Source organism: Castanea sativa, chromosome 1 (assembly GCF_040712315.1).
Source record: "Castanea sativa cultivar Marrone di Chiusa Pesio chromosome 1, ASM4071231v1".
NCBI lineage: Eukaryota > Viridiplantae > Streptophyta > Magnoliopsida > Fagales > Fagaceae > Castanea > Castanea sativa.
The window spans coordinates 60,235,690-60,248,198 of record NC_134013.1 but is presented as its reverse complement, the minus strand read 5'-3'; the positions used below and the strand labels follow the sequence as shown (position 1 = coordinate 60,248,198).

The window sequence follows — 12,509 nt, the reverse complement described above, 5'->3', positions numbered from 1 at the left end:
CTGTAAAACCATACACTACATTTTCACTCTGAAGGGAAAGGTGTACATGACTATCTTACTACTACTATATTCGTTTGTTCTTAAAAAATTACCCTCAGATACTAGGCAAAAGGTGAGCATTGCATGATAAAATGGGTGAATGGTTAAAGTTGCACTTGAACATAAAGTTGATTATCTTCATACTTTGTTGCACTCTTAATTAGAAACAACATATAGTAAGGAGGAGTCGTATGATGTAATTCTTTCAAAGAAAAATGTTTCTTAAGCCTTTGTGGTGTGAGGTGTTGAAGTCATTTGACTGGTTTCTTTTTTCACCTAAACCATCTCACAAATGTTTTGTAACTTGGTCACTGGCATGCCTCTCGCACACTAATTGCAAACTTTGTTAATTTTGGTTCATTGCACTTTTGTCATGCATGTGGTCAACTGTGGTTACACCGTTACATATATGCTTAGTGAATTTCATGTGATTGATGGGATAAATCTTGAATTTTGTGTGTGTGTGTGTGTGTTTAAAGCGATTCTTGATAGAATGAAAGCTTAATTAAATTTCATGAAATTGAGCCATGCATACATTGCATGTATTCATTTCATTAGTATCATATTTATTTAGTTTCATTTAGAAACATAATGCATACTGCAATTTTCTGCATTTTTAGACTTTTTTTTTTTTTTAATCTTTATCTATCCTTGACCAATTGAAAATATCATGAGCCAATCTCTAGAAGTTTTGCTTTTATTTATTATTTATTTTTATTGACTCTCGATTGATTGAGAGCATGCTCAATTGAGCCTCTTTTCACCCTTGCTTGAACAAGGTAGTTCAACAAAAAGTTCTTAAACTTTCTTCTTTCTTAATTGAGTCTCGGTTGTCTCTCGCTTGATTGAGACTCTGGATTAAGAGTTCAAACTTCTCTTCCATGGTTATTTGAATAGGTTTTTATTTATTTAAGTTTCTCTCTATTCTCCCTTTAGCCTCTTCAATCTCCAATTGTCCAAATCCTGGATTGAGGCAAATTTCTTCAAGAATTCCTGACTATTCTCATTTGGTACACCCTAATTTGTGTCTTGCTCTTAATGTTCATCATTTTATTTTTGACATTCATGCATTTGAGTTAGGATTAGCTTGTTCTTCATATTTCCATCAATTGCAATAGTTGAAAGCTTGGATGAGGGGATTTAATTAGTGAGATAGTGTATTAAAAAAGGTAGCATATGTACTTAGGGAACTCACAAACGGTATTAAGTGCCGTTTGTACTCATGGAGCCAATTGAACATTTTTTTAAAAGATTTAATGGAATTTGGTATTAATTCAAACATCTGGGTGATTTTTATATTTTACCCTCATAATTAACATAGAATAGGATAAGTCCATTACCAAAGAAAGACATTTTACACACATAATTTTTTTTGTTATTTTGTAGTTTATAACAAAAACAATTAACTACTTATGAATTATTATGAAAATATTGTAAAAATATTGTGAACGTAGCAGTTCTCAAAAGTCTAACCACCATACTTATCTCTCAATAATTAATGAGTTTTGTAATAGAGGCGCTGCTTTTATAAGAACAAAAAACAATTGTTAACCTCAATTCTTATAGAAACTCAGACTTCTGACTGCTATGCTATGTTTCAAATTCTTAATTCACATTTCTAGTTATTTTTAAAGAACCAGTTTTTAAGTATTCAATAAAAAAAATCTAAAGTTCTTTTATAAATGATTAGTGCTTTACAACTTACAAGTAAAGTCCAGATAGTAGGATTCTCTATAATGTTCTTTGTCTATTATCTGGATCCACTGTCTTTACGTGAATACTTTGGTTAGTGCTGCCTTGACCGCCTGTTTAATCTCTATCACCATTCATGAGATGAAGACAGGAAATGTTAGGTAACTAGAACCATCAAATTTGAAACCCCACCTTAGCAAATATTTCATTCTGTGTTTGAAAACACAATTTTAAGCATACTTCCAAATTGCAATTAATAATGTATCATGTACAGAATTATTTAAATTTTTAACAACTCCGTTTATTAAATTTTTTGACTTTGGCCCATTGGAGTCGAACTTGACTGTAAACATTTACATCAACATTTTAGGTTTAATGGTTTTTAGGTCTCATGTGATCCAAGAGATCCTAATTTTAAATCTCTTAACCAACATTTTGGAACCACCTCAAGGAATTTATTTTTATAATTACATGGTGTATATGGAGGACGAAACACACTTGAAAGAATAATTAACTTCTCGAAAACTTCTTGAAAACCAAATAAGGTCAGCTTTTTTTCTTTTCTTTTTTTCGCTAAATACATATAATGCCAACTAGTTATAACTTACTGTAAACCCAAAAGAAAAGGCAAAAAATAAAAAAATCAAGGTGTATATTTTTTTGGGTAATTGGAGTACACTAGTCCAAAGACAAAATTTTAGGCAATAAACGAGCACTGCCCATTAAGAATCAGATACTCCATAAAAAGATCTACCTAACCTAAGCAAGGGTATTGTTTCCTAAGCAGATTCCAACCACAAAGAGTTCAAATAATCTAGTTTTTTTTTTTTTTTTTTCGGATAACAACAATCTAGTTAATATATGATATATATCGTAAATGTTTTCCATAATTGTGGCCATGAAAGCTGGGTCTGAGTCACAAAAAAATAAAGTGAGAGTTCTGAGTCAATTCAATTGATATCTACAGTCAAGGGTTAACAACATAAGCGAAAAGATTTGAGAATCTTAAGATTTATAATTTTAAAATTGACACAGATGTGCAAATTGATTAATGGTGGTTTGTTTGGAAAGATCAAGCTCACCAAATGAATGATACTCTCCAGTTAGTCACAACTCATTAGTCAAATAAAGAGGGCTGTCAGCTTCTTAGTGTCATCTCCTTTGCTTCTAGTTCAAGAAGAATTGGGTCCCTGTTTTGGGAGTATCTCCTAGATCCATGAATTACTGGGGTCATGCAATTGTAAGCCATAAGAACATGGCTAAAAAGTTGGCAGCAGCTGCCTTGATGGTTATCTTAAGCTTTTGTTTGATGTAGTTTATTTTTGTTGGGTCCGGCTATCCTCCCGTTCAAAACTCTCTCATTCTCTTTTATTTTTGTCTAGATGAGTGATGACCGTCAACAATTAAATAAGAGAAATGTGTTGGATAGAGGGGTTTGAATGGAACTAGAGTTGGAACCAATTGGAAATTGTATTTTAGATTAGTCTTTTTATATTTGTACATTGAATTTTTCTCTACACATTTGCCATATTTTTAACATGTATTTCTATATTTTCACATATGATTTTTCAACTATTTTCTAAATTGTTTTTGTATTTTCAACTTTTCTTCTTTCTTGGCGGCCATGGTTTATTGGGGTTTGCTTGCCTTTTCTTTTTCTCACTTGGATGAGAGAGAGAGAGAGAGAGAGAGAAAGAGAGAAATTAGGTTATGAAGAATTTGTGTGTTCTAGACCCTTTTTATTTATTAAAAATCTATTTCATTCATAATTTGATTTTAAATTGGGGATTCCTCACAATTAACTATACAGATGCCTAAAAATGAGTTGGGTCAAATTGAGATTGGGTCATGATAATCATGTTCAGGTAAAAAACATATAATCCTTTTTTTTAAGCAAAAAAAAAAAAACATATAATCCTAAATGTGTTGTAAATGGGTTGGATTGATTAGGTTATGAGTTGACTTGTATTTTTTCACATGCAAAAATAAATAAATAGTTGAACAAAAAAAGTACTAAATGTAAAAAATAAAAATAAAAACTCAAAAATAAAATTTAAATAGCACATAAATTTTTAAGTTTACAAATTTTAGTGTTCTAATAATATAATCACAAAATAGATATATATATATATATATATATATATATATATTGTGGATCATGTCAAGTTATCAACCTTCTCAAATGTACTTGTTCCTATTACATGTAAAATAATAATAAAGTTATATATTACCTATATATATATATATATATATATATATATATATATAAAAGGTTTTAAAAATAAAACATAACATATTAGGTAATAATATATAAATATATATTTAGTGGGAAATTATTGTCTACTCCTAGAATACCATAAATGCGTATTCCATCCTCTCACATGAACTGTGAGTCTCACTAATTAAATTTATAATAGGACGTACAATTCATGTGAGAAGAGGGACTACGTATTTATGGTACTCCGGGAGTACTTAATAAGTTTTCATATTTAATATGAAATGCACCTCAATCTACTCAACATAAATAGTAGATCCAGCGTTAAAAATCTTAATATTTGAGAATGAAAAATGATATGTCCACAACATTTTTATAACATTTTTACAACAAATCCTAAATGGCAAGTTGTTACTGGTTGTTATTGTTGGGACAAAAAAGTAATCTTAGTATTAAATTCAAATTTGAACCTATAACAACTAACCACCTATGATTTGTTGTAAAAATGTTGTGAACGTAACACCTCTCTTTGAGAATTGTTATCTACCATATAAATTTTCCCACTCTAATTAAACCTAGCCCTACAACCCTATCAATTTTAAAAATAATAATCATAATAATAATTGTAATAAAACACTTTTTTTTTTTATAAAAAATGGTTGGATCGCAGGTCATACGAGTTAACCTGAAAACAGCTTAAAAAAGGGGTTTGATATTTTCCTTCAAATTGGGTCCGATTTTGCTAGGTCTTACCCAATTACCCATACCATATTTTTATTTTTGAGTCATGCTAACGAGTGCTCTTACGGTATTGGTTAATAATCTATTTTAGAAAAATTTTGACACTAATTTTATAGAAAGTGAAAAAAGCTATCAAAATATTATTATTTTTTTCATAAAAATTTTCTTTAAATAAATTATTAACCAATGCGCAATAGCATTCATTAGCATTTCTCTCTATTTTTAATTTCATTCATATTTTTATACGGTGGGCCATATGCTAAGGGGGCTGTATACTTTCTCCCTCAGCACCCTCAACGGGCAACTTTATTTTTGAATCCTCAAACAAATCCAAAGCCTAAATTCGACCGTTGAACCAACCAAACAACACCACCCCCTCAACGGTTATCTCTACCACTCAAATTCCCTACATCCCATACATTAAATTTCGCTTTAAGCTCATTACAATTTTCCAGCAAAACTCTCTCTCTCTCTCTCTCTCTCTCTCTCTCTCTCTCTAATCAGAGGTTGTACTTCTTAATCCCTATCTCTCACCAAGGTCCAACAGTTATTAGTACTTTTCTTCAAGATGCTTAATTAATGCTTTGCGTTTTTTACAGGTGAATTCAATGGAGAACGTGCTCAATATGCTTCCCAAGAGCCCAATCCAACCAGAAAACACCATTATTGACTGTAAAACACCACCCCAGATTCAACAAAATGATGAAAACAATCGAAATCCCAGCAATGATTTGCGCAAACCCAGCACCCCAGAACGCCTTAAAGTCCCCAAGGCTTTCAAGTTCCCCGAAAGGTACACATTTTTTCAGTGTTTCCTACAGTTTCAGCAATACACTTCATGTTTAGTATTGCAATTTGTAACTTTTTTTTTTGTGTGTATATTTCTTTGGCAGGTATAGAAGCCCAACTGATTCGATGATGTCCCCAGTTACAAAAGGCCTTCTTGCCAGAAGCAGAAAAGGTGGCATGCTTTTACCACCTAGTATAAATCAAACCAAGGTATATAAGATGTTATTGAACTATAGAGCTCTTCTTTTAGCAGACTTTGGAGTTTGGGGTTCAAATAATTTACCCATTTGTTTTTTTTTCTTATTTGTGTTGTTTGTGTCATTGGTTTAGATCCAGGACTTGCATGTTCAGGATGTGGGTCTCTTTGAAAAGTGAAGAAGTTTATACCTGTTGGATAAAAGCTTCAAGATCAGATGGATTTCTTGATCCTAACGATGTCATCAAATTCAAGAACATTTGATGGGATTGTATGTGCAGAAACCCTATTGCTTTCTATTTGAGTAAGATGCGTGTAATGTTGTAATTCTCTGAGGCTTCATATGTAATTTGACTGCAGTTTTGTAATAAGGAAATTGTTCACTATTTAGAGTCTGTGCAAATGCTTCTGTTGAAGAAAATGATTGACAGGGAAACGAGTCAAACATACTAGACGTGGGTTCGTACTTGTTTTGAAGAAAACTAGGAGGAGTACTATTGAGTCTTGACTAGTCCTAAGATTGGTGAACACAATGCAACCTCAGCACAGCCTATACACTGAAGGCTAAAGGTGCAGTGCACACTCTTATGAAACAGTTCTAAGTCATGTCTAGGCAACAGCCCACTTCACAATGCATTGCTCAGTCGCGCGCATTGAATAAAATCATAGTTATAAGTCTATTCTCCTTTCTAAAATCTGTATTTTCTTTTGATGATGGAGTAAGAAATTTTAAACCAGAAGAAAAAAGCCTGCTAGGCAGGACAACTAGTACAACAGGCATAAAAGTTCCATGAAATGCCCCACAAGCAACATTAAATTCATTCCAGCTTTTAAGAACATGAGAAACATGACCCAAACTGGATCAATTCAGTTTTGCTTTCCCTAGGTCCCAAACTGGAGCAAGTTTTGATTAGGATTTTTTTGATATTCTGTTTTTGCTAACTGAATGTGGTGAATACTTGGTTTTAAGGATGTAAAGCTGGCCTCTATGAAGTTCCCTAGGAATATTTCTTTCTTGTTTGCAAACTTTAGTAAATTGTAATCAAACCTTTATCTCAACATGTCCAACTTACATGAATGAATCTTATGGCTGCTCTTATATTATAACTATTTCTTAGTTGTAGCAAAATTATATGTAGCGTGGTTCCATCATCTTTAGAACAGGCAAATTTAATTATGTAACATTTTCTCAATCCAAACGAACTTCATACCATTGGATTGAACCAACATTTCCATCGATTTCAAGTTCACAAACAGACTTTACTAGGAACAAAACAGCACCGTCAATTTTTTCGAATCTGGCAAGATCTGGAGGGAGGGCCTCGCCTGGCCAGTTTTCCAGCCTATCTTTCAACTTCGCCTTTAACTCTTCCTCAGAAACAAATCTCTCTTCCTGTCCTGGTTCCATTAGAACATAAGTTTCACTCTTCTGATATTTCCTACTTCTTCTAATTGCATAAACCTGAAAACAATGTACTGAGAATTGAAAATGGCACTTGTAATAAGATATGCATCTGAAAACAGTCATTTCTTAAATCTGAACTAAACAGTTGAGTCAAAGCCACTAGTGTTGAGAGTATATCCTAGGCCCAACAGCCCTAAGCCCATTATAGTTATTATAGTAGGTTCAATGTATTAGTACCTCTATACTATGCTGTACAGTGTTGCACTTATACTACATTCTATTGCTTGTACTATCAGGCTTAGATCAGTAAGCCTTACATAAAAGCCCCCTCTAAATTCTTTATGACATATAAAATGTACAGAATTTTCAGTTTTTTTGTAGCATTTGAGCTATGTTGATCCTAATCCCATGAGGATGGTGATCACATACGGAGGAAATGTATGAAAAGGGAATAGAACGACCCTGAATGCTCACACATCCCCCTTATTTATAGTTGAGCAAACGCCACTTTATGGATGGTTTACAATCTTGTGGGGAGTTGTCTCTCTTAAGAGTTGCAACCTTTGCCAAAGGTTATTTTACCTTCACCAAGAGTCTCTTTGAAAAGTTATACCTTTTTCAAGGGTTGCAAACATCACCAAATAACACAATCGTATTGTAAAACAAACAATTCTTCAGGGGTCAAATATCACCAAGTTATGATGTTATCACCCTCGTATACTTAAATCTCCCACTTAAGCACAATTGTTAACATGATACCTTGGTACAGATACTTTGCTCTATGCTAACTCTCAACTACAATAACTCTCAAATTGGCATTAGTGAATAGACATTAGCATACTATGCCACTTGTAAAACTTACTGCATCCCTTTCATGAACTATTGGTTATCAACCATACATCCCAGATGACTTCCAATTTGCACTCTTTCAAGCGAACAACACTGATCTTCTCAGGTAAAAGCTCCACCAATCCACCTTCGTGATTATTGTTATCATGCCTTAGCCACCTTATACAAACCTCACACCATTCATGAGGCGTCATCTAACCTTCTATGTCAACAAGAAATGAAGCAGAAATTGGATGTACTAACAAAAACAAGGTGTTGGATATGGTTGATCTACCTCCAGGAAAATCTACTATAAGATGCAAGTGGGAGTTCACGACATGTTCAGATGGCACTATTGAATGCTACAAAGCATGCCTTATAGCTAAGGGATTTATGTAGGAGTATGCCATTAATTATAAAGAGACCTTTGCTCTTGTCACCCATCTCTCCTATGCTTGCACTCTCATTGCAATGGTTTTCACTTTCCACAGGGACTACTCTCAGATGGATGTAAAGAATTTCTCTCCATAAGGATCTAGCAGGGAAGTTTATATGCAGCTACTTCCAGGATTTTCTCATCCTCAACAATAGGTCAGATTTGTAAAGCATTATATAGACTAAAGCAAGCGCCACATGCTTGGTCTGCTAAATTCAGCTCAACCATTCCTTGCTTGGTTATTTGGCAAGCTCTTATGACATCCTCAACAATAGGTCAGATTTGTAGAGCATTATATAGACTAAAGCAAGCACCACATGCATGGTCTGCTAAATTCAACTCAACCATTCCCAGCACGGTTATTCAGCTAGCTCTTATGACATCCCCAACAATAGGTCGGATTTGTAGAGCATTATATAGACTAAAGCAAGTACCATGAGCTTGGTCTGCTAAATTCAGCTCAACCATTGTTAGCTCGGTTATTAAGCTAGCTCTTATGACATCCTCAACAATAGGTCAGATTTGTAGAGCATTATATAGACTAAAGCAAGCACCACATGCTTCGTCTGCTAAATTCAGCTCAACCATTCCCAGCTCAGTTATTCAACTAGCTCTTATGACTCAACATTGTTCATTAGATGCGCAAACCATGGCACCATCCTTATTTTGCTCTATGCTGATGACATGATTATTGGTAAAAAAATTTGGGGCATTAACAAGCTCAAGTAGTTCCTCAATTAACAATTTGAGATGGAGGATTTGAGATTGCTTTGGTTTGTCTTGAGGTATCCTCTTCTCTTGATGGCTACTATCTCACTCAAGCAAAAGATACCACAAAGCTTCTTTCTCGAGCTGATTTTACTGACAATAAGACATCTGATACACCTCTTGAGCCTAATGTTCGACCCAATGCTCATGATGGGGAGTCTATTCATTATGCTACCTGCTATAGAAAGTTCGTTGGGAGTTTAGTGTATCTCACAGTTATACATCTTTATATCTCATATGCAGTAGATATCATCAACAAATTCATGGCAACGCCGTGATCTTCCCATTTTTCCATAGTTCTCTGCATTCTTTACCATTTGAAAGGCACTTGTTTTGTGGCCTAAACTTCTCACTGTCACCTTCGATGATCCGTGCCTCTACTAATGTTAACTAGGCAAGAAACCTTATAGATTGTTGTTCCACCACAAGATTTTGCTTTCTGCTCAACGACTCTCTCTTCTCCTAGTATAGCAACAAGCAAACTGTGGTTGCTCAATCTTGCACGAAAGTCAAATACAAGGCACTTGCTGATATAACATCAAAACTTCTATGGCTTTTCTAGATTTAGGAAAATTCCTTACCCACAATAGTCACTATCTATTTAAAAACAGGATTCAATCCAAACTGTGATCAATAACATCTTCCATGAACAAATTAAACACACTGGGATTGATTTTTACTTGTCATCATCTGCTTTAGGGTACTTGACAGTTGTGGTCGATTTCCTCTAATGATTAGCTGCCATACATCTTCACCAGGTTCCATCTACCAGGCCACTTCCTCTGCTGGGACTGTTAGAATATATCCTTAGTCCAATAGGCCCAAACCCATTATAATCAGTCTAGATTGAATTAACTAGTACCACTGTATTGTACTTTTTGTACAATAGAGCTGTATGAAAGAGCCCTATGAGTTTCAAAAAATAAAAATAAAAATAAATAAATAAATAAAAGAGCCCTATGTATAGTTTGTTATATATACAATATACAGACCCAATTAGCTTAATACATAGACATTTCTTTTCAATCCTTTCTGATATGCTCCTTTCACTATAAGATTAAGAGTGACATTTCCATCTGTGTACCCAAATCTTGGTGAAGAAAAATTAGCTTGGGGACTTGGACCCTTTTTTGTCAGTTTGCTATTTCTTGTTGCTTGGTAAAAAATTATCTATTAAAGATTTTGACACAGGACAACCCAGAACAAAATTGAAACAACAATAAAATAAATGGATATAACCTAGGAGTGGCAACTAAGCCTGGCTTGGAGTCCGCACCAAGTGGGGAAACCACTAGGAGTCAGAACCAGACTAAAGAAAGACCAAACGGCCATTTTTTCATTCATCAAAATATCAACTATCTCCTCAAGGAGTACAATAGGTTGCTTATAAAAGATTGCTAAACCCTAGTTCTAATTGGTTAGGAAACCCTAATTGCCTTATTACAAAAAATAACCTTACTTCCAAATTAAAATACTAATAGCCTAATAAACTAATAGGACCTAAAACATACAAATACAATTAACTTGCAAACATAAATAATACTAAATAATAATCTTCTTGCGTCTCCCCGCACCAGATTTTCATATGTAATACAATATACAAAAAACTTGTTGGTTTCACTTAATGCATGGGAAGGTTTGAGGATAAGGATATATATTGTCTAAGAAATCAAAGAACAAGGATATTAGATGAACCTTCAATGCATTTCTTCTGTTGATAAGGGGGCAAAGAAGTAAGCTACCTTTAATGCATGTCTGTTGTTGCTTGACATTTTAGGCAGTTTGTGATGGACTGAAGAATTCCAGTATGCAGTTACATCCGCTGGTCTTGAGTGAATTGATGGACTTCGAATATGTTGTCTTGCTTCTTTACATGCGTGTGATGCTGCTATCATTTTGAATTGCACAACGTTTCTTCCTTAGGTGATTAAATATACTCTCTGATATATTTAAGGTAACTAGTGGTTTTGTTTCTGCTAGTAATTGAAGTACATAATTCAAAAGGGAACTTTTTAACATGTTCACCATTTCTTTTAAACAGAGGAGAACGCCAAGACTTTGTCTTGAGGGATTCCTTGTGACATTAAATGTCTGAACTCACATCCACCTTGTATTATTCAGGAAGTCACAAACTCTATTTTTATAAGTTACAATGCAATGTAAATAATGTTGAATTTTTGTTGATTTCATAAAATATGAACAATATACTTTCCAATCTAATCATTGTTAGCATTGTCATGATTCATTAAGTTGCTCCAAATTATGCTTTGATTAATAACACGTCCTGATGTTCATGTATTTTCAGACTGTCAACATGCACTTTCCTATTAGTGACCTCACGCTTGCTAGCATATTTCAACTCCATACAAAGTTGTTCTGTGTCTCTTTGACTTTTGAGGTCATTTTCTTCTTGACAAAGTAGCATCCAGGCTATCCAAATTTAAGAACTATACTTTTTACAGATTTTTGACAACTCTACTTAAATCAATGTTAATTGTTTAATATTACAATACATTAGCAATTTCACTTCCACAGTCATAGTTTACTGCTTTAATAAGATCCCCTTTTCTTTGTTTTCCAATTCTTAAGTTTATCTTGAATCCTATGCAACCAGTAGGAAAACACGTATGTAACAATCATTGACTCAAAACCTAGTGCTCCATTACATCTTATTAAATCATCAGATTCATCACCAAGACTTATCTTCTTTCATTTCATGCTCACACTTACATAAAGTTAAAAAAACAAATTTGGACTGTCATAGTACATATAGCAAGAGAGCTAATAAACTGATTAGCAGTTCAAAGAGAAGAACTTACAACCGAGGTTCTGAACTCCATTGATGAACAGCTGCTTCTCCAAAGCTCCCTCCATTGGAACCAGTTTGCCTGTGATTTTCAACATCTTTCGTCATTAAAATGTGGGTGAGAGCTTATATTATATGTACCAAAAAATGTTGTAGATAACATTGATTACAAAAACAAACTGAACCTCCAACTACCTTACATGTCTTACCCTCTTTCTTCGTTTTTTTTGGTTATATTTTCAAAACTACCCTCTTGAGCTTCAGGTGTAACCGTGCACATTCAGCCCACCAACTTAACAACTTGACCCAATCCGATGCTTCAAGTTTTGTGGGTTTTTTTTTTTTTTTTGGTTTGGATTGGGTTGGGTTCTGATTAATAAAATTATAACCCAATAGTCTTAGAAAATAGAAATAGTTATTTAAATTTGTCAGTTCGATTAATTTTGGATTTTAAGATTTAGTTTAAATTGCTAGTTAAATTTATTTTGATATCATAGAAAAAAATTTATGGTTTATACTTTTACTATACCATAGAAAAAAAATGCACTAATATTTAAGAATATCCTCAACTAATCTGCAAAAATAAAAGCCCAA

The 12,509-nt window shown here is 33.7% G+C and overlaps 2 protein-coding genes across 4 annotated transcripts; one reads left to right on the top strand and one right to left on the bottom strand.

Moving 5' to 3' along the window:
- Positions 1-5,047: 5,047 nt before the first annotated feature.
- Positions 5,048-6,067, top strand: LOC142628957 (uncharacterized). 2 transcript variants are annotated; one of them, XM_075802982.1, is made up of 4 exons: positions 5,048-5,193; positions 5,287-5,480; positions 5,581-5,686; positions 5,807-6,067. In XM_075802982.1, exons 2-4 carry the CDS (start codon positions 5,296-5,298, stop codon positions 5,849-5,851), a joined length of 336 nt encoding a protein of 111 aa, XP_075659097.1. In that variant the 5' UTR covers positions 5,048-5,193; positions 5,287-5,295; the 3' UTR covers positions 5,852-6,067. The 2 variants fall into 2 exon arrangements, with proteins under 2 accessions (XP_075659097.1, XP_075659102.1); XM_075802987.1 differs by lacking the exon at positions 5,048-5,193 and having other exon boundaries at positions 5,200-5,480.
- A 674-nt stretch (positions 6,068-6,741) lies between these two features.
- On the bottom strand, positions 6,742-12,100 carry LOC142628946 (protein CHLORORESPIRATORY REDUCTION 7, chloroplastic). 2 transcript variants are annotated; one of them, XM_075802968.1, is made up of 3 exons: positions 11,929-12,100; positions 10,852-10,997; positions 6,742-7,134 (listed from the first exon to the last, which is right to left on the bottom strand). In XM_075802968.1, the coding sequence occupies exons 1-3, from the start codon at positions 12,011-12,013 to the stop codon at positions 6,862-6,864; spliced, it is 504 nt and encodes a 167-aa protein (XP_075659083.1). In that variant the 5' UTR covers positions 12,014-12,100; the 3' UTR covers positions 6,742-6,861. The 2 variants fall into 2 exon arrangements, with proteins under 2 accessions (XP_075659083.1, XP_075659088.1); XM_075802973.1 differs by having other exon boundaries at positions 10,852-10,994; positions 11,929-12,098.
- Positions 12,101-12,509: the final 409 nt, after the last annotated feature.